This window comes from Eucyclogobius newberryi, unplaced genomic scaffold, assembly GCF_026437365.1.
Source record: "Eucyclogobius newberryi isolate DKJ021-1_F unplaced genomic scaffold, fEucNew1.0.hap1 SCAF_6, whole genome shotgun sequence".
NCBI classification, from domain to species: domain Eukaryota; kingdom Metazoa; phylum Chordata; class Actinopteri; order Gobiiformes; family Gobiidae; genus Eucyclogobius; species Eucyclogobius newberryi.
This window is the reverse complement of record NW_027316278.1, coordinates 12,094,981-12,114,027: the sequence shown is the minus strand read 5'-3', so window position 1 is coordinate 12,114,027 and position 19,047 is coordinate 12,094,981. Positions and strand designations below refer to the sequence as shown.

Below are 19,047 nucleotides of genomic sequence, written 5' to 3'. Positions count from 1 at the left end.
GCACCAGCTCAGTGTGTGTGTGTGTGTGTGTGTGTGAGCAGCTGCTGGGCAAACATCTGAACATTTTGACATTCTTATTCAACAAAATATTGTTCGATATTGGATTCAAACGAAAAGTGGGTTTATAATACATACCAGATGATTGACAGGTGAGGCCCTGCCTCCCCTGAATGCAGGTCCCTGCACATAGTGTATGTGCAATACTGTACATATACAGTAATAACTAATAAAGGTTTTAGATGATACCCAGCTTGTATGGTGTGGTTCTATTTTTTTATTTTTTTTCCCAGAACAAGGCGAGTTTCTGTCACTGGATCTTGGAGGTGCAAACTTCAGAGTGTTGTTGGTCAAGGTGGTGTCGGGTGAAAATCGCAGAGTCGAGATGAAAAATGAGATTTTTGTCATTCCTGAAGATGTCATGAGAGGCACTGGCTCCGAGGTAACTCCAGTATCCGTGTTTTTAAACTTTCAGAATTTACCAAGTTTCAAGTCTCTGACTGCAAGTCCAAGTTAAGTCTCAAGTTAGGGGTTCCCAAACTTTTCAGTGCAATCAATCCGGGACCCTCACTGCAAAATGAAATTGCATCTGATTCAGTTTTTATTTATGCTTTTTAGATGACCTAACATACATTTGTGGTTTGTTCAATAGCTTTTTTAAATATTGGAGCACTGTTTCTATCTTAACATTGCCTAGGACACTCTTACACTCATTATTTTTTACAGCTTTTTTTTCCTTATTAATACTTGTTTTGACTTCCTTATTATGTGGGGATTATTTTTCTAAGAAATGTAAAATGTAATTTTTTCCACCACATTATTGATGCAAAGAGGTCAGTTAATCCGTTATTGTTTCAGTTGCTTCCTCCAGCTCGAGGCTGTGGAAAATGCTCTCAGTGTCGAGTGAACCTAAATTTATGGTTTTGGAGATAGTTTGATGGTTTTGAAAGCAAGTGAAGAAGAGCGCTGGATGTGAGCAGCCTGCCACATCATATGTTTGAGTGCTGGTCTCCACAGTTTCTGTCCTCTCTCTCATCCGTATTTCAAGCATGGCTTTTGTTCTATCCATTTGTGAGCTGGAACAAAGGATTCCATAGAAGGCAATGTTCTATCCACAATTAATTGTATTTATAGATGCTTTATAGAGGCTGGAGTTTCGAAATTTGGAGTTCTTAAAATTACTTACCGGTATAGCGATTTTAGGCCTGCAGAATCTGGGCTCCCTGAGAACCTACACCTGTTTGTGGGCAGTAGTTTTCCAATCTTTGGTTTGGATGCCCTTTTAGGATTATTATGGTTTGCTGTTGCAGTTACTTAATAAGGTATGAATAAAATGTTTAAATAAAATGTTAAAAAGGTAAAAGGTGCAAATGAACAAGTTTTCCATGCATATTAATTACCTGTGTTGCATGTTAACTATTTAACAACATTCATGTGGTTGTTCATGCTGATGTTATAAAAAAAAAAAGAAATGTAAGTATTTGCTGATTAATCACAATTGGCATGCCCTTAACGTCAGTGTTAGTATCGACTTTAAAAAACAGTATAACGGTATACAAATATGTTAATTTATCTTGCAGCAGATAAACAATTGTCAAATGCATTAAGTTAACTTTTTGTGTGAATGTATCCATCTCTTTAGTGAGTCTTGGTTTGTAATCCATATCTGATCATTTTTGTGCAGTTTTTTGACCACATTGCCTCCTGCCTGGCACAGTTCGTGGAGAAAATGGGCATAAAAGAAAAAAAGCTCCCTCTGGGCTTCACCTTTTCTTTTCCCTGCCAGCAAACTAAACTGGACGAGGTGAGTGAAACGGGCACACAGACTGCAGAAACATTAGGTGTGGCAGTATATTTGGTTGTTTGATTTACAGTACATGCTACTAACTTACTGCGTATTTGTCAGTGTTTGTCACGCTTAAGCCACCCACAAACATCACATTTCCATGAGGGGAAAGTCATCAAAAATAATACATTTGGTAATTTCCAGTTAAACCAATTTCCGTAGTGCAGCCGTTTAAGTTTTTTTTGTGGGAGATTTTAAGGCATTTAACTGTGAATGATGGATTGATATTTTACAATGAGTTAGGAGATGTGAAATTCAGTGGCGGCTGATGGTGCAAAATATAGGGGGGGCTATTTGACTTTATTTTTTTTTCATGTCCAAAATTGAATATTTTACATTGACTGTATAAATACATATTTTAAATACGAATTGTGTGTTTACGAATTACGTAAACACACTTTATTTTTTATATTGATGTTGGAATTCATGTGCAATTCATGTGCAATTACTGTGAAATTCATGTGCAATCTATGTGCTGTCGTGACTTTCTGTGGCTGTCTGTTCTTCTGTATCTACCTCTGTATCTACCTGCGTTGCACCAATGAAATTTACCCATGTCCAAACTAGGACCCGGGGCCACAAACAATTCATCGCAATCACAAGCATTTTATTCAGAGGAATATTCAATTTCTATAATGGTGATTGAAGAGTTCACTGCATTATGTAGAATATACAATAGAAGAAGAATATAAGGCACTATATGTTCTTGTATTTCACGTATTTTTTATTATTATACTTTCCATGATTTTCAATTTTGCCAGTTTCAACTCCAGTTTAGAGAGAGAGAGAGAGAGAGAGAGAGAGAGAGATGGGGAGATGGGGAGATGGGGAGAGGGAGAGACGCAGACACTCCAGCAATGGCTTCAGCCATTGCAGATTTTCTAGTTCTGACAATGTCTTGTTTTTGCAGGCCATCCTCATGTCATGGACAAAAGGCTTCAAACCAACTGGAGTGGAGGGGAAGGAGGTGGTCAGCCTACTGAGAAAAGCTATCAATAAAAGAGGAGTAAGTGCCAGTGATCCATTCATTCATTCATTCATTTATGTTGAATATTATTTGACCGGTTTAGAGAAGTGTTGTTTGATCCGAGTTTCCAGTGGCCACTTAGACCTAACCCCTCTGCAAGAATAAAATAAAAAACAAACAAACATAAATGCAACCACAAATAGTGACCTCAATGATTCACAGTGGCCTAATTGCTAAGCAAGATGGATGGACATTTGATAACTCTATAGTGTGCTATAGTGTGGCCATAGCTGCTTATGAATGCCCAATCTTGTCAGATCTTGTAGGCAGCACAGCAGGGTGCCACATGTAAACTGTAGTTGTGTCCTTAGGCCCACATTGCCTAGTATGAATCTAGTGTGTGTGGTCAGAGGGGTCAATGGCCTGGATTGGCAGCCTCGCTTCTGTCAGATTTCCCCAGCACAGATTTCCCACAGAAGCTTGTGCTTTGTGGATAAACATGAAATAGCATACATTTTCTTATCCAGAGTACCCATTTGGTCAATTTTTAAGACCCTTTTAAATTTTTTTTATTGGGATACATTTCGTAATGAGGGAATTGTAGCGGAATATATAAGTGTCGGTATACGTATCGTATCATAACCCCTGTATCGGGATACGTATCGTATCATGACCCCTGTATCGGGATACGTATCGTATCATAACCCCTGTATCGGGATACGTATCGTATCATGATCCCTGTATCGGGATACGTATCGTATCATGACCCCTGTATCGGGATACGTATCGTATCATGACCCCTGTATCGGGATACGTATCGTATCATGACCCCTGTATCGGGATACATATCGTATCATGACCCCTGTATCGGGATACGTATCGTATCATGTATCGGGATACGTATTGTATCATGACCCCTTGTATCATGACCCCTGTAAGACATTAGTTTGTAAAACATTGTGTGTGGGACAGTGATGCTGGTGTTTTGAGCGGTGGCTCTACATTTTGCATTTTGTCACTCCGTGTCATCGCGGACTTTCTGTTTCACATCAGATTATGATAACACGGTCGCGGCCCTCCTGCTGTTCCCATAGATGTATTGGCCGTTTCAAGGCACCACAGAGGAGCGTGTGTGGCATGTTTGAAACGTACGAGTGTGACTGGGATGCAGAGTGTGGAGCGGGGGTCCGCGGTGAGGACGCGGGTGCTGGGGCGGCGTGCGGAGCTCGTTGTGGTGGTTAGAGTGGCAGCTCGCGGCACCGAGCTCTTTACACAACAAAACTCTTCCCGGTCGCACCTATAATACATCCATGGGTCGCACTCATGAGTTGAAAACACGCCGCTCTCTCTGTTGTGCTTCAGCTGCTTCAGGAAGAAGCTCCGTGGGAAACAAAAGCGCCACTAGCCGTTCCGTGCGCTCCGCGCGCCACAGATTCACGTGTTTTTAATGAAATATGTAAATTAAACAAAGCATCAAAGCAATAAAATAATAATCAAAGCTTTTTTGTAATCGAATTATTCGATTAACTCGAATAATCGTTGCAGCCCTACACCACAAAGCTTCTTTCAGCCCATTTTCAAACCAACCCATCTTCTTGCTAAAAACTCTTCAATTAAGTGGTTTGTTTATGACTTTAAGGTAAAGGTGGACAGTCGATTGTAAACCCAAATCCGAGTGCCCTCTTTACTGATGCTGTCTTTTGTGGTATTGCGGTTTGGTTTCACCTTTGTAATGCTCCTTGCTCCTTGCTTTTTCACTACATGAATCGAATATGTACAACATACTCTGTTTTAATGTGTGACTCTTGTCCTTGGGATGTTTCTGCCTTGGTGTGTTTCTGTCTTGCCGTGTTTTATAGATTCATAGTACACAGGAAGGTCATTTTGGGATAGACCTTCCTTCTTGATTCTGTTTCCCTTTTGTCCTGTTTTGGCTCTTTTAGCATTTTAAGAGCCTATTTAGGACATTTAGTGACTTAGAGGGCATCGTGTTGTGATCTTTTTGCTTTCCTGTGAAAAAATATATTGTCAATGTAGAAACCAAGGGGAGGTGTACAGGATGGCCAGTATGGCCATTATTCAGGCTGAGAAATAGATTTTCAAAGTTAGGGGCCAGGGGGCCCCCTAGGTAAAAAAGTTAGGGGCCCCCCAGCAATTTCAGGGGCCCACAAGCACGCGCGGCATCGCGGCGTCATAAGAAGAAGATGAATTTGTTGTTTTAAACCTGGTAATTAGCATGTAAAACAATTTGAAGTACTTTTATCTTTTATTTGATATGAAGAGCACAAATACTGAATACAAAATAGACGGGCCCCCGTCTATTTCGCGGCCTGTTATTGTACAGTGTGTACAATGTAATATAATTAAGATTTAAGTTGCAATTACATTTTTTCACCATACAAGTAATGTGAAAAAAATGAATAAACCTACATTTGTTATTACCTTTATTATCGTTTGTTATTATCTTCACGTTTCTTAATTTAAAAAATAGCATAGAACACCACAGAACATAACACGACCAGAGAGTGAAAATAAAAATAATAATAAGTAGACTTCAACCAAACATGAATAGAAATGAAATCACGAGTCAATCAAGTCACGAGTGAATTTGCCACGCACATATTTAATTCAAATATATTTTAAGAACAACTTTGTAATTTATGGGTCCTTTGACTTAGAAAAAAGACTGGATTAAAGTTACAGCCTGTTCTTTTAGAATTTAGCAGCAGAAAGCCTCTTTCTTCCCGTTTCTGAAAAGGGATGGCAGAGTCAACTCTCAATATCAGCAGACTGCCATTGGTGCTTTTAGCTGATATCTATATTACTCATTGACTAGAATATCGGTCGATACTGAGTGTGCGGTCTTCGCCCCAAGCTACTGTCTTTGCAAGGCTAGACTGCGAGAAGATAATGATCTTTGATTGGTCTATGACAGGGGTATTCAATTAAAAGTCACTGAGGTCCAGTTATTAAATTCTGTTCAAGTAGAAGGTCCGAACCAAAGTAAAGCTTGTGTCGACATTTTCATCTGGTTTCAACAATACTTATTGTTCATTTCCAATGGAAATTAACTGGGTGCATAACTATCTCTTTTACCATAAATAAAAGTAGTCCCAGGCAAATAAATTCAAGGCCTTTATTTCAGATTAAAGAAAACAGAAACCTCAGAAAAAAAAGTGCAAAGTGGAATAACTAATTGTTCTCTTAAATAATACAAACTAAAATGTGCCAACAGAGCATTGACTTAACATTCTCTCATATTTGTTCTTAAAATAAGGAGGTCTCAGCCCCAAAAAAATGAAGGCCTACTTTTCCAGAAAAAAAGTCCACATCTTCAGAAAATAAGTGGCTTTTTAGGGGGAGAAATGCAAACAGAACTGAGTCTATTCTCTGAACTTTTCTCTTTTAATTCTTTTTCTTTTACTTTTCTTATAGGGTCCTGGACCCTACCTTTAATGAGAAAAATGAGCATGTGGCTGACCTGCCAGTAATTTAAATCTTGGTTGGAATGAAGTTAGTGCCATTCTCAGGCTCATATCTAGGTGTTCATTGTTGAGCCTAGAACGGTACTTGTTTTTGACAATGTTCATAGTGCAAAAAGCTGACTCACAGCTGTAAGTCCATCCAAACATAGTCAAGGTGTACAGTGCTACTTTGGTTAGACCAGGGAACACACTCTCAGAAACAGTCTGTTACCAGAAAGTAGCAGGTCAGTTGTCTCACAATGCTCTCTTAATGCAGCATTTCCCTCAGATCAATGAGCTCAAGCTGTAGAGATCCTGCATGTGCCACTTGAATGTCTGAGTCGCTTCCTTCCAAAATCCTGAATTAACAGGAGGAGGAGCTGCCCAAAACTTCATTAGTGATATTGCACGATTTACAATAATCAAAATGGTGAAGGTATATGTGGCAGATGAGTGCAGCAACCGGGAAGATAAACGGAGAGAAGTTCTATCGGAAACCAAGAAACCCGGAAAGAAGAGCGCAGGAGTAGTAGACCCTTTGTTGATCTGAAGTTCTATCGTTTGTCACTCACTCGCGCAGCAGAGGGAACTCTAGCCTTGCAAAGACAGTAGCTTGGGCCGAGGACAGCACACTGAGACTGGACAGATATATTGGTGAATCCCCTTTATAAAGTCTTACTTTTGTTACCAAGTATTGAACAGTTTGTCTCTGTTGGTGCAGGATTTTGACATTGACATTGTAGCAGTAATCAACGACACAGTGGGAACCATGATGACCTGTGGCTATGATGACCAACACTGTGAGATTGGGCTCATTGTAGGTAAGTGAACATCACAAGTCACTACACGAGCAATCAACACTTGCAATTTTGCCAAAGATAATTCAGGTACTCCATAATTACAAGTGCTAATCAAAAAGAAGCTCTTAACAGTTAGAAATAAAACCAAATGTAAACATAAAACCAATATGAAAAAGTTACTCTAAACAAAACCAGTCTCTAAACTAAGTCACAAAAGACTATGTGTGTCACTCAAATAAACGATCACACCACTAAATTTGAGAGACACAGCGCTCATGTGGCATGCTGTTCACTGATTCCAGGTGTGGCAGCTGCAGGTGGAGTGCTAGGGTTTCCCAGACTCTAGTACGCTGTCTCAATTCAGGGTCTGCAGGCTCCGGACCCAGCCGATGGAGGTTGGTCTTCCGAGTAGCCTCCGTAGATCGCAAAGGCCGTGTCGAAATGGGACAGGCCTAGCCCACGGACACGCTTCGTCACTTAGCAACCAAGACTCGCTGCTTATGTTAACGCCACGCAAATTATGCACATGGAGCTATTAAAAAGAGCACGCACCAAGAACCATCTCAATTAATCCTTCACTGTTTGTTTCATTGCAGCCATTTGCTAAAAATCAAAAAAGTTAATTTTATTTATCATTAATCTTTACTCAGAATCCCATCTTGACAGAAAATACAGAAATGTAAACATTTTTTTTTTACAAATGTATTAAAAGAGAAACACTGAAATATTACATGGTCATAAGTATTTAAGTCACATGCTGTCCATTTCTTCTGATCCTCCTTGAGATGGTTCTACTCCTTCATTGGAGTCGAGCTGTGTTTAATTAAACTGATTTGGTCTTGATTAGGAAAGGCACACACCTGTCTATACCTTAGAGCTCACAGTGCACGTCAGAGCAAATGAGAATCATGAGGTTGAAGGAACTGCCCAAGGAGCTCAGAAACAGAATTGTGGCAAGGCACAGAATTTCTGCAGCACTCAAGGTTCCTATGAACACAGTGCGGCTTCCATAACCCTTTAATGGAGGAAGTTTGGAACGACCAGTCTCTTTCTAGACCTGGCCTGCCAAACTGAGCAATCGTGGGAGAAGAGCCTTGGTGAGAGAGGTAAAGAAGAACTCAAAGATCACTGTGGCTGAGCTCCAGAGATGCATTAAGGAGATGTGAGAAAGTTTCACATATCAGCGATCACCCTCCACCAGTCGGGGCTTTATGGCAGACTGGCCGGACGAAAGCCTCTTCTCAGTGGGACTCCCAGACGTTGAGAAATAATATTCTCTGGTCTAATGAGACCAAGATTGAACCTTTTGTGTTAAGTCCAAGCGGTATGTGTGGAGAAAACCAGGCACTGCTCATCACTTGCCCAATACAATCCCAACAGTGAAACATGGTGGTGGCAGCATCATGCTCGGGGGTGTTTTTCAGCTGCAGGGACAGGATGACTGGTTGCAATTGAAGGAAAGCTTAATGCGGCCAAGAACAGAGATATCCTGGAAGAAAAGAAGCTCAGACTGGGTAGAAGGTCCACCTTTCAACAAGACAATGACCCTAAGCACACATCTAAAATAACAAACGAGTGGCTTGAGAACAACTCTGTGATCATTCTTGATTGGCACAGCCAGAGCCCTGACCTAAACCCAATTGAGCATCTCTGGAGAGACCTGAAAATGGCCTGAAAATCATCATCCGACCTGACGGAACTGGAGGGGATCTGCAAGGAAGAATGGCACAGGATCCCCAAATCCAAGTGTGAAAAACTTGTTGCATCATTCCCAAGAAGACTGGTGGCTGTACTAGCTCAAAAGGGTGACTCTACTCAATACTGAGCAAAGGGTCTGAATACTTATGACCATGTGATATTTCAGTTTTTCTGTGTGTACATTAATGAGAACAAAAATGCATTTTCTTCATTTCAGCAAATGGCTGCAGTGAAACAAAGGAGTGAACAATTGAAAGGGGTCTGATTACTTTCCGTGCCCACTGTACACTAATCCACTGGCTATGTGACTGAACTAAAATCAATAAATTAAAGATAGGCTTATGCACTTGGATTCTCTAAATGCTTATGAATGAAGGGTATTAAAGCAAAAGTAAACTTGAGATTGAATGTGATGTAAATTATTGTGTCTTATTGCTTTAAGGCACAGGGACCAATGCCTGTTACATGGAGCAGATGCGGCACCTGGAGGTTTTGGATGGAGATGAGGGCCGCATGTGCGTGAATACTGAGTGGGGAGCGTTCGGAGACGACGGGGTCCTGGACGACCTGAGGACTGACATTGACCGAGAGATCGACGCTGGGTCCCTCAACCCCGGACAACAGCTGTGAGCAGGGGCAGGCTGGGGATAAAAAGTTGCCTGGGACCAGGACTTGAATCAAGGTTCAATCAGAAAGGGCACAAACCTACACCAAATTATTATACAAATCCTTGCTCATAATATGCTCAAAAACCTAAATCAAAATTGAAAAAACCTTTTAAATAAGGCCAAAAAATAAAAACTTGTGTGTTTCCCGTAACATTGAAAAAAAAATCCAGGTAGGTAGGTCAGATTTTTTTTATTTATTTTGAATATATTTTAGAATTCTTGCACAGGTTTTGCAGACAGTTTTCTTTAATCAGAAGTGAGCGCTTCGCATTTGTGTGGCCGTATTGGTATGCAGATATTGAATAAAATTGTTCTCTACATCTATACTAGTTCAACCACAGGAAAATAGCCATTAGCAGACAACTTTTTAGTAATTACCTGTTGTGGTCCGCGCCGTAGTACGCGGCGCTAGGGTATTTTTCGACAGCTATTTTTCGACAGTCATGCTAAATAACTTCACCGCTGAAACACCGGGCGTGCATTTCGCCCCCGCCATGGCAGCCAGTCTGCACGCTGCCCAAATATGAGCGTCGGCAAACGGTTGCGCCCGTAGATAAAACGTAACCTATCAAAAGTGCGTTGATTTCCGATTTCCCACAGCTTTTGGATTCGCTCTCGCAATTTGACATTCTCAAAACGTATGGCCAGTAAATATGCAATAACATGTTTAAGGTCGGGTTTTCATTATTTTGACCACACAAACTATATTCTTCTTGGCCTAAGATGAACTATTCTAGGGCTGCAACGATTACTCAAGTAAATAGAGTAATTAATACACTTTTTAATTGTCATATTTTATTAAAAAGGGGTGAATCTTTTCACACGGAGCAGGTCCACGTGGGACCTGCAGAAACTAAAGCACACTATAGCGTGTTTTAAACTCACAAGTGTGACTGGGAAGAGTTTTGTTGTGTGAAAGAGCACAGTGTTTTGAGCTGAAACTACTACTACTGTAACTAACTCCGTGTGCCGTTCACTTTAGCCTCCGTGTCGTCACCCCGTCATCACGGATATGCTGTTTCATACAACAAACTCTGCAAAATGACTTCAGAGTTACAGCTCAAAACAACAGGCATCACTGGCCTCACTCAACATCAAGTTTTCCAAACAAGTTTCTTATTTTAAGTTATGTGACATACACGCAAATTAATTCATAGCTACTTTAACTGTTTACAAACAGTCTGCTGACAAGTTAATTAGTCCTTTTATATATTCTTTATATATTCTTTATATACAAACAGAACAGTTTGGACTGGTGAAGTGAAATGTTGCCGTCTTGGGGACATACTTTTTTTTTTATTTTAAGCAAAAACTCCTTATTTATTACTGTGAACTATAATGTTTATTAAAGATAATGATAATATGCTTTTCAATTGTTTTATGGAATGTACAAAAAAATTACCGATTACTTGATTAATCAATGAAAAGAATTGATGGATTACTTGATTACTAAAATAATAATAATCTTTTTGTGAACCTTCTTTTTGAGTTTTGTTTTTTGCTTTGAATGACCTTTGGAGGGTTTTTACTTGATTTAAGCACTCATACTGGCTGTGTGTATATATATATATATATATATATATATATATATATATATACACACATATACACACACTGGATTATAAGGCACACTGTAGTTTTTGAGAAAATTAAAGGCTTTTAAGTGCGCCTTATAGTGCGGAAAATACGGTAGTAGGTGGGTCTCTGCCAATGAAGAAACTGCCAGCCCATCCAATCATGGTCAGTTTACTAGAAAACAGTTGTTTGTTGTTTTTGTTATTAATCTGTTTAACAAAAAAATAAACGTGTTGTACTTTACAGTACATTACTATGACGGAGTTATAACCACCCCCCCCCCCAAAAAAATGCGGGGCGCTACGAGTATAAAGTCATAATCTTATGAGATTAAAGTCGAAGCCAGAAAAAAGTTGCAAATTAAAGAGAATAAATGTATAATTTAACAAGATCAAACTCGTAATCTAACGAGAATAAACTCTGTCTTTTTTTTGTCTTTTGTACACTAAATAAATACCCAGTATGCTTTATTTGTCAGGTTTGAGAAGATGATCAGTGGTATGTACATGGGGGAGCTGGTGCGCCTCATCCTGGTGAAAATGACCAGACAGGGGCTCCTGTTTCAGGGCAGAGGAACTCCAGAGCTCTTCACCATGGGAAACTTCAAAACCAGCTACGTGTACGCCATTGAGAATGAGTGGTCAGTGTGTTATTGATTTGCTTCAGATCAATGTAGTTTGATTCTTATAACTAAGTCTCATGGTGACACTAAGTTATAACGCTGTGTATCCCTTTTTATAAAAATGTGTTGATGACTCAACGATTATCAGATCGTTGTTTTGTTTTTGTTCAATTTAATATTGTGCATGTAGCCCTCAAATATTCTGTTATTGCAGATTTTAGATGATGTTTTAAGGAAATATACATGTATTTTTGTATTATTATTTTTATGGATCAGGGAAGTTCTTCCTTTGAAGTCAAGTCCAGGTTTTCTTCTCTCTCTGTGTCTCTTGCAGTGAGGAAGAGGGTCTGGCAGAGACAGAGAGGGTCTTGCGAGATTTTGGTTTGGACCCCACTGTTGAAGATTGCATTGGGACTCAGCGCGTCTGTGAGATTGTCTCCACACGAGCGGCACATTTGGTTGCTGCCACTCTGGCCTCCATCCTGCGGCAAATACGAGACAACAAGGCCGCAGAAAAACTGAGAACTACCGTTGGAGTGGATGGATCTGTGTACAAGAATCATCCGCAGTAAGAGACACTAATTAATATCGTGGAGACATAAACAATTGAATAATAAAGAATATAGCAAATAGTCCTGAATTTACAATTGCTGCTACAGGAGAAAAGTCATCCAGTCTATTATGAGGTAGTGATTCGGGCTCGATGAGATTTTTGACTGCAGTGGAACATAAATTTGCACGTCATCAGCAAAGCAATGGAACAAGATATTGCATTTTCTAAAGAGTTCATTCCACTATTCTACCACGAAAAAAACCAATACAATTGTCTTCAGTGGGACTTAATAACATCTGCCCAGCCAAGGGACTACAGGCGGAAACCAACACTTTAGCTATAACCTGGTACAATGTATCTCTCCTGAAAAGGTTAATGTATATGGTGCACTGAGTCGCTGTCTCAAATAAATAAACTAACTTAACAAATAAATGCCTAGGCCTAGGATGGAACCCTGAGGTACACCACGGTTCAGTGAACCAGTTAAGTTCCTAGCCTTTAACACCAACAGACAGTTCTAGTCGAGACAATAGAATATTCAATTCAGATTATTTTTGTAACGCTCGAAATCACAGCAGTTGCCTCAAAGGGGGACATTGAAAACAGATTAAACAATGTTCTTAGGAATTTAGCAATGTACCAAATCCCCCTGTCCATAGACCCTCCTTCTCACCAAAGAAAAACTACCAAACCTCCTTGGGGAAAAAGAAGGGGTTTGACAGTGAAGGAGTTTCACAGTGAAGGAGCAATCCATATGCGCAGGTTGGCATGTGGCTGAAACAGCTCAGAAGGAAGTGAAAGAAGGAGAAAATATTATGTGAACAGTAATGAACAGACTACAAGTAAAATATTAACTATTGTTGCTAGGAAAAGTAGTCTTTATCAGAGGATAGTGTTCAAGCTGCCATACTTCCTCCAGCATAGTTGCTCCTAGGGCAGCGTAGCTGGGAAACTGTAGGTTTTTATTTCTGTTCCTAACTGCCTGCCTGCCTCATAATCGATTTAAAAAAGGAACGTTTTTAAGCCTGGTCTTTAAATTAAGAGATTGTATCAGCCTCAGGAGAGGTGGGGGGTCGCATCCAGCTGCATGAGTGTTTAAATGGGGCAGGCTGTGCGCTGATTGGGAGCAGAGGAGGTGCGCCGTGCCGCGGGAAGGAGTAACTTGGGTGTGTTGATTGAGGTTTGAGCACAGGTGTGCCCTGGTGTAGCGCTGGACGAGGATTGGGTGGAGTTAGGTCTCCCAGGTTGAATTCATGCCGGCTTCATTGCAATTGGATCTTGAGACGATTCATGAATGTATATATATATATATATATATATATATATATATATGAAACCACTATATATATATATATATAGTGGTTTCAGCTTGTCTGAATATTGAATACTACAGTGTCTCTTGCAACCAATCTTTTTGAAATCCTGTTAAAACCCTGATTTGGTTCTGCCTGTATGATTTTAAAGGAGACTGTTGGTTTTGTGTTTAATTAGTCTCAGTATGTGAGTCTGCCATGGTTTATCCATTGGGAACATTTAGGAATCCGTAAAATCAGATCACTCACATCAGATGTAACAGTTTACACGCCATTTTAATAATCTGAGAAGTCAAGAAATCAGAAAATTACAACTGTTTAGTCTTGATTATTTTTCTTTCTTGGGGTTCAGACGATCTTATGGTATTTTTGCACAGTGGCATAATCAACATTCTAGTTTTTTTTCCCACCTGAGGTTTGCTAGACGACTCCACAAGATGGTCCGCCGACTCGTGCCTGATGTGGACATGCGTTTCCTCCAGTCCCAGGATGGCAGTGGTAAAGGGGCGGCGATGGTGACTGCTGTGGCGTACCGTTTGGCAGTACAGCAAGCCGAACGAAAACGCATCTTGGACAGTCTGCGTTTGAGCCACGAGCAGCTGCTGGAGGTGAAGGAGCGAATGAGTAACGCCATGTTGAAAGGACTGTCCAGAGAAACGCATCAACAAGCCAGTGTTAGGATGTTGCCCTCCTTTGTCCGCTCCACACCCAACGGGACAGGTGCAGACATGATTTAGGTCTTTCCTGGGATGCTTTATATTACGTCTAAAAATAAGTTCATTCAATGGATGTTGATATTGATATATTTATATATTGATATAATGGATGATATGTTATCTTCTATGTCTTCTTCAGAGCATGGTGATTTCTTGGCTTTGGATCTTGGCGGCTCTAGTTTTCGTGTATTGTTGATCCGAGTACGAGCAGGTGCAAAGCACAATGTCGAAATTAACCAAAAAATATACTGCATACCACAGGAGATCATGCAAGGCACTGGTGACGAGGTAACATGTTCATTATTCAGTCAAGCTAAATCAGGAGATTTGGTAAACCTTATGTTTTTTCATAATTGTTTTTAGCTTTTCAACCACATTGTATCTTGCATGGCTGACTTCCTGGAGTACAAGGGGATGAAGGGGGTGTCTTTGCCTCTTGGATTTACCTTCTCCTTTCCTTGTTATCAAAACAAATTGGATGAGGTAATTAAATACAATACATTACTAATGCTTTTGTAACCATTTATGAAAATATAGTTGAAGAAGTTTTTATACCAATTGTAGCAATCATTTGATACAGAGGAACTACTTTTCTTAACAGGTGTGTGTGCTTGTGTGTATACACACACACACACACACACACACACACACTTTATATAATATATATATAATGTATATAAAGGAACAAATTTCACAAACATAGGAATTTGCTTTTGCTTTGGTGATAAGGTGGTATGTATGAATGGAGTGACTTGTGTTGTATTCACCTTATACTTTTGGCCTGAAGAAGAACTTATTTTCTCTCATGGTCGACAGATTTATGTTAACCAATACAACCGGAATAAGGATTATGTAGAATGGCGGTGCCCAGGGGAGCTTCTGGAAAAAGCTGAATAGGGCCGTGCTTGCAGATAGTGTTCACATACTAAGCTGATGTTTGACCTTTCACTTATTTGAACAATACACTTTACTCAGCCCAATTCATTGTTTCCTCTGCTTCGACTTATTGTCCTTTTTTTCTCAGGGTATTCTTCTGAAATGGACAAAAGGGTTTAAAGCCAGTGGATGTGAGGGTCAAAATGTGGTTACATTACTGAAAGAAGCAGTTCGCCGGAGACGAGTATGTCAAACACTTTCTGTCTATATATTCTTAAAATGTTTGACCTCGAGGTCTGACTTTTTCTGTACAAAAATCTCATTAAATGTATCGTATTTTACTGATTGTACCAACGGTCCAAAAAATTAATGACCTAACTCACCTTAATGCTGTTTTTCAGTACCAGTCTGCCAAACCATGCCACCAAGGAAAACTAATTTTATAAAAGATTTATAAAAGAGAGAGCGCTGGAAAAACATATGTTCCTTGTAGACACATACAATTCAGCACATAAATTCTCCACATCATACTGAACAAAAAAGCCAATGATGATATATCTCTAAATCCGACCGTGCAGTTTGTGACAATGTCAGAAATTGTCTCACTGAAATGAGTGGAGTAGTTATCCATTGATACTGTTTTTGAGGGAAGGGGTGGGGTGTTTTTCCTGGAAAGATGCTCTTTGAGCACTGCACTGCTGCTGTTTCAGGGCTCAGATTCAGGATTTCACTTGTATAGCGGTGCTGCTAAACAATCCGTTAATTGCATAGCAAAACACGAAAATGACTAACAATATTTTCCAATATTATCATTTATTTAAATGTATTTGTAAACATTCTATTAAAGAAAACTCTTAACAAATTAACTTTTAAACACTTTTAAAACATTTTTTCTTTAAATAAAACTTGCAAATAAAATTAATTGTTGTTGTATCTGTGACGCTAACTTTACCGCACGTGGCTCCTCCCGCTTTCAGACTCGCGATCTGAGGCAGCAGCGGGACTTGTCATGTCAACACAGCGTCATGTGTCATGCCGTTATTGACGATCGATTGACGAGTGATCAGTACTTTTAGGCGCTTTGGTTATACAATTGAACACACATTTTTGTATTGCAAAAGCTGCGATACAAAAACACTTTTTTCTGACGAACGCATCGCATTTGAGAGAAATTGCGTCGCATTTTGCGATGCGATACCGCTTATTCTGAACCCTGTGTTTACACTCATGCTGATCTTCCTATAGTGAGGCTGAGCTACATCTTCCAGACACATCGAGATGAACCTCAAATTTAATTAATCGATTAAATTGATTTATCGCCCAGCCCTAGTAACGCAGATAGAGAAAAAATTAAGATGAGTGGACTGACAGTGGTAGGGATGCAACGATACCAGTATCAGACTTCTTCTTGTACTCATCAATTTGGTGGCAATATCAAGAACCGCTACCACTTAAACCAGGAGTGTCCAAACTTTTTTCAACAAGGGCCGCATTTTGAAACTTAAACGGGGCAGAGGGCCACAAACAACCTGACAATGTCGAATTTGTTGAATGACATAGTGAATCATTTGAAATTTTGCATTTGACGTAATTTCGATGAGCCTCCACACCTTTAATTAGACTTGGAACTTTAATATTAGATTGGTATAGCATCAATATGCCTGCATTTTCACAATTTTACAGTAAAAAGTACTACTTTTTGTTGTTTGGGCCAACATAGCAGCTGGAGGGCCAACAAAATTGGTCTGAGGGCCGCATTTGGCCCCCGGGCCCTAGTTTGGACATGCCTGACTTAAACGCTCCAAGCATAAAAAGTCAAGATTTCAAGTCTGTTTTTAAATCACATCATCATTAGACAACTTTCAAATACTTATACAGTAAATCTAAAACCAATTGACAATGTTGAGAAAGTCACAAATCTTGGAGTCATCCTAGACATTCATTTAACATTTGAAGTGCATTTGTATTAATATGTATATGGACTAATTTGAAATATTTCCGTTTTTGATAAGACAATGTATTTAAGACCATTTATGCTGTCATTGTCATTGTGGTTTGATCCAATGATCCTCTCCCACTACTAATACAGTATCAGGGTTTGGCCTCATGGCAGGCAGTCGACCACTAAAAGTGTAGCCTCTTTGTACAAACAAACTGTACAGGCCTTATTTTGCCCCTGGTCTTAGTGTTAACATGGGCGTTGTGGAGCTAATTTCCTGACATCTTGCATCGGCGCAATTGATGACAGCACAGGGCGTGGAATTGAGCGGTGAACATGCCAAAATATGCGAAAGGCCAGAATCATAATTAATCAACTTCAAAACTAGTGTACTGGAGTTATTTATACCCATACAGGCTGAGAAATAGATTTTCAAAGTTAGGGGCCAGGCCAGCCCTATCTAAAAAGTTAGGGGCCCCCCAGCAATTTCAGGGGCCCACAAGCGCGCGCGGCATCGCGGCGTCATAAGAACAAGATTAATTTGTTGTTTTAAACCTTGTTATTAGCATGTAAAACAATTTAAAATACTTTTATCTTTTATTTGATATGAAGGAAGAGCACAAATACTGAATTCCTATAAACCAGAGATCATGATCTTTCAATACTGATTAATTCAATATAATAATGTTTCTTAGATACAAAATAAATACTGTTTACAGCATTTGACACAAGGAGATCTTGTGGAATATATAAAATCACAGCCTACAAAATAGACTACTAACATATACATTGCCCCGATGCTAACAACTCCAATTGGGCGGGCCCTTGGATACTTCCACATTGATATTGTCCCTAATGTGCAAAACTACAGCTATTGTTGCAAACAACTTTAAAGGTCCCATAACATGCAAAATTGACTTTTCAGAGCTTTTATCCTTCTTACATTGCTATTTGTATTTGAGTGTTTTTTTTTATTGATTCCCGCAGTGTTTAGCTATATTACAGACTATCTCCTTTCCTCGAATCTCCAAACTGACAGGCGGTGGGGCAAGACCGCGTCATTATAGTTTATTCTACAGCGTGCGCAGAACAGATTTTTTTTTTTAGATAGATAGATAGATCCGTTCTGCGCACGCTGTAGAATAAACACCAGATTTATTTAGTCTCAAAGTAGTGTTGATCTGAAGTTCTATCGTTTCTCACTCAGTCGCGCGGAGCAGACAGCTGTGGGGCACACACTACGTCACGGGTGGGCGGGGCACACACGCGCTCTGAGACTACGTCACGGGTTGGGCAGGGGAGCCAGATCGCTCTTCGCAAGGGTGGGGGCGAATATCAAACCAAGCCGTTTGCATTTCCGGGTTGGTGAGGGGGTTCAAGGTCAGGGTGATATTTCTTAACTATTATGTTAAGGGTGTTGCACAACCCTTATTATTATTATTATCAATTATACACTTAGGATAGACTACGAAACGTGAAAAAAAGCATGTTATGGCACCTTTAAAAAGACTGAATTGTGGAGTAGATTGACGCCCGCCAACCTAGATATCACTTTTGGTGCAAAATTAGACCGGGCATTTCCGAGTACAACCGAACGCGACCGAACGCAGCGGCCAATCAGATGCCCGCTTCCATCGAAATTAGATCACGGACATCGCTCGGCCAATGAGAAACGAGAATACTGCGAAGTGGCGTGTCTGTCAAAACGAAACTTAAACAATGAAAATGCCCCAAATATGGCCAAATTACTAGTTAAATCTTGATTTTTTTTTTTCGAGAAATTTTGATACAGGGGCACGGCGGGCCCCCTCCTACTTCAAACCCCCGGGCCCGCCGGCGATTTGAGGGCTTACGGGCCCCGTCTATTTCGCAGCCTGCCATATGGACGAGATACGTTTTCTCCCACTCACGTAAACAGCTCTGTGCCGTGCCGTGATGCTCTCAGCTCTTAAAGTTATTTGCTGGAACGCTCCACCTTGAGTGTTGGACACCTGGTACTGTGCGGTCTGGACC

The 19,047-nt window shown here is 40.1% G+C and overlaps 1 protein-coding gene across 1 annotated transcript in view; it reads left to right on the top strand.

The window, feature by feature from the left end:
* hk2 (hexokinase 2) overlaps positions 1–19,047 on the top strand; it is a 76,146-nt gene that overhangs the window by 17,985 nt on the left and 39,114 nt on the right. Inside the window, exons 3-13 of the mRNA XM_072432793.1 lie at positions 291–439; positions 1,682–1,801; positions 2,754–2,849; positions 6,996–7,095; positions 9,215–9,398; positions 11,494–11,655; positions 11,972–12,205; positions 13,919–14,223; positions 14,359–14,507; positions 14,583–14,702; positions 15,244–15,339. Coding sequence (XP_072288894.1) covers positions 291–439; positions 1,682–1,801; positions 2,754–2,849; positions 6,996–7,095; positions 9,215–9,398; positions 11,494–11,655; positions 11,972–12,205; positions 13,919–14,223; positions 14,359–14,507; positions 14,583–14,702; positions 15,244–15,339 — 1,715 coding nt within the window. The remainder of the gene's footprint in view (positions 1–290; positions 440–1,681; positions 1,802–2,753; positions 2,850–6,995; positions 7,096–9,214; positions 9,399–11,493; positions 11,656–11,971; positions 12,206–13,918; positions 14,224–14,358; positions 14,508–14,582; positions 14,703–15,243; positions 15,340–19,047) is intronic.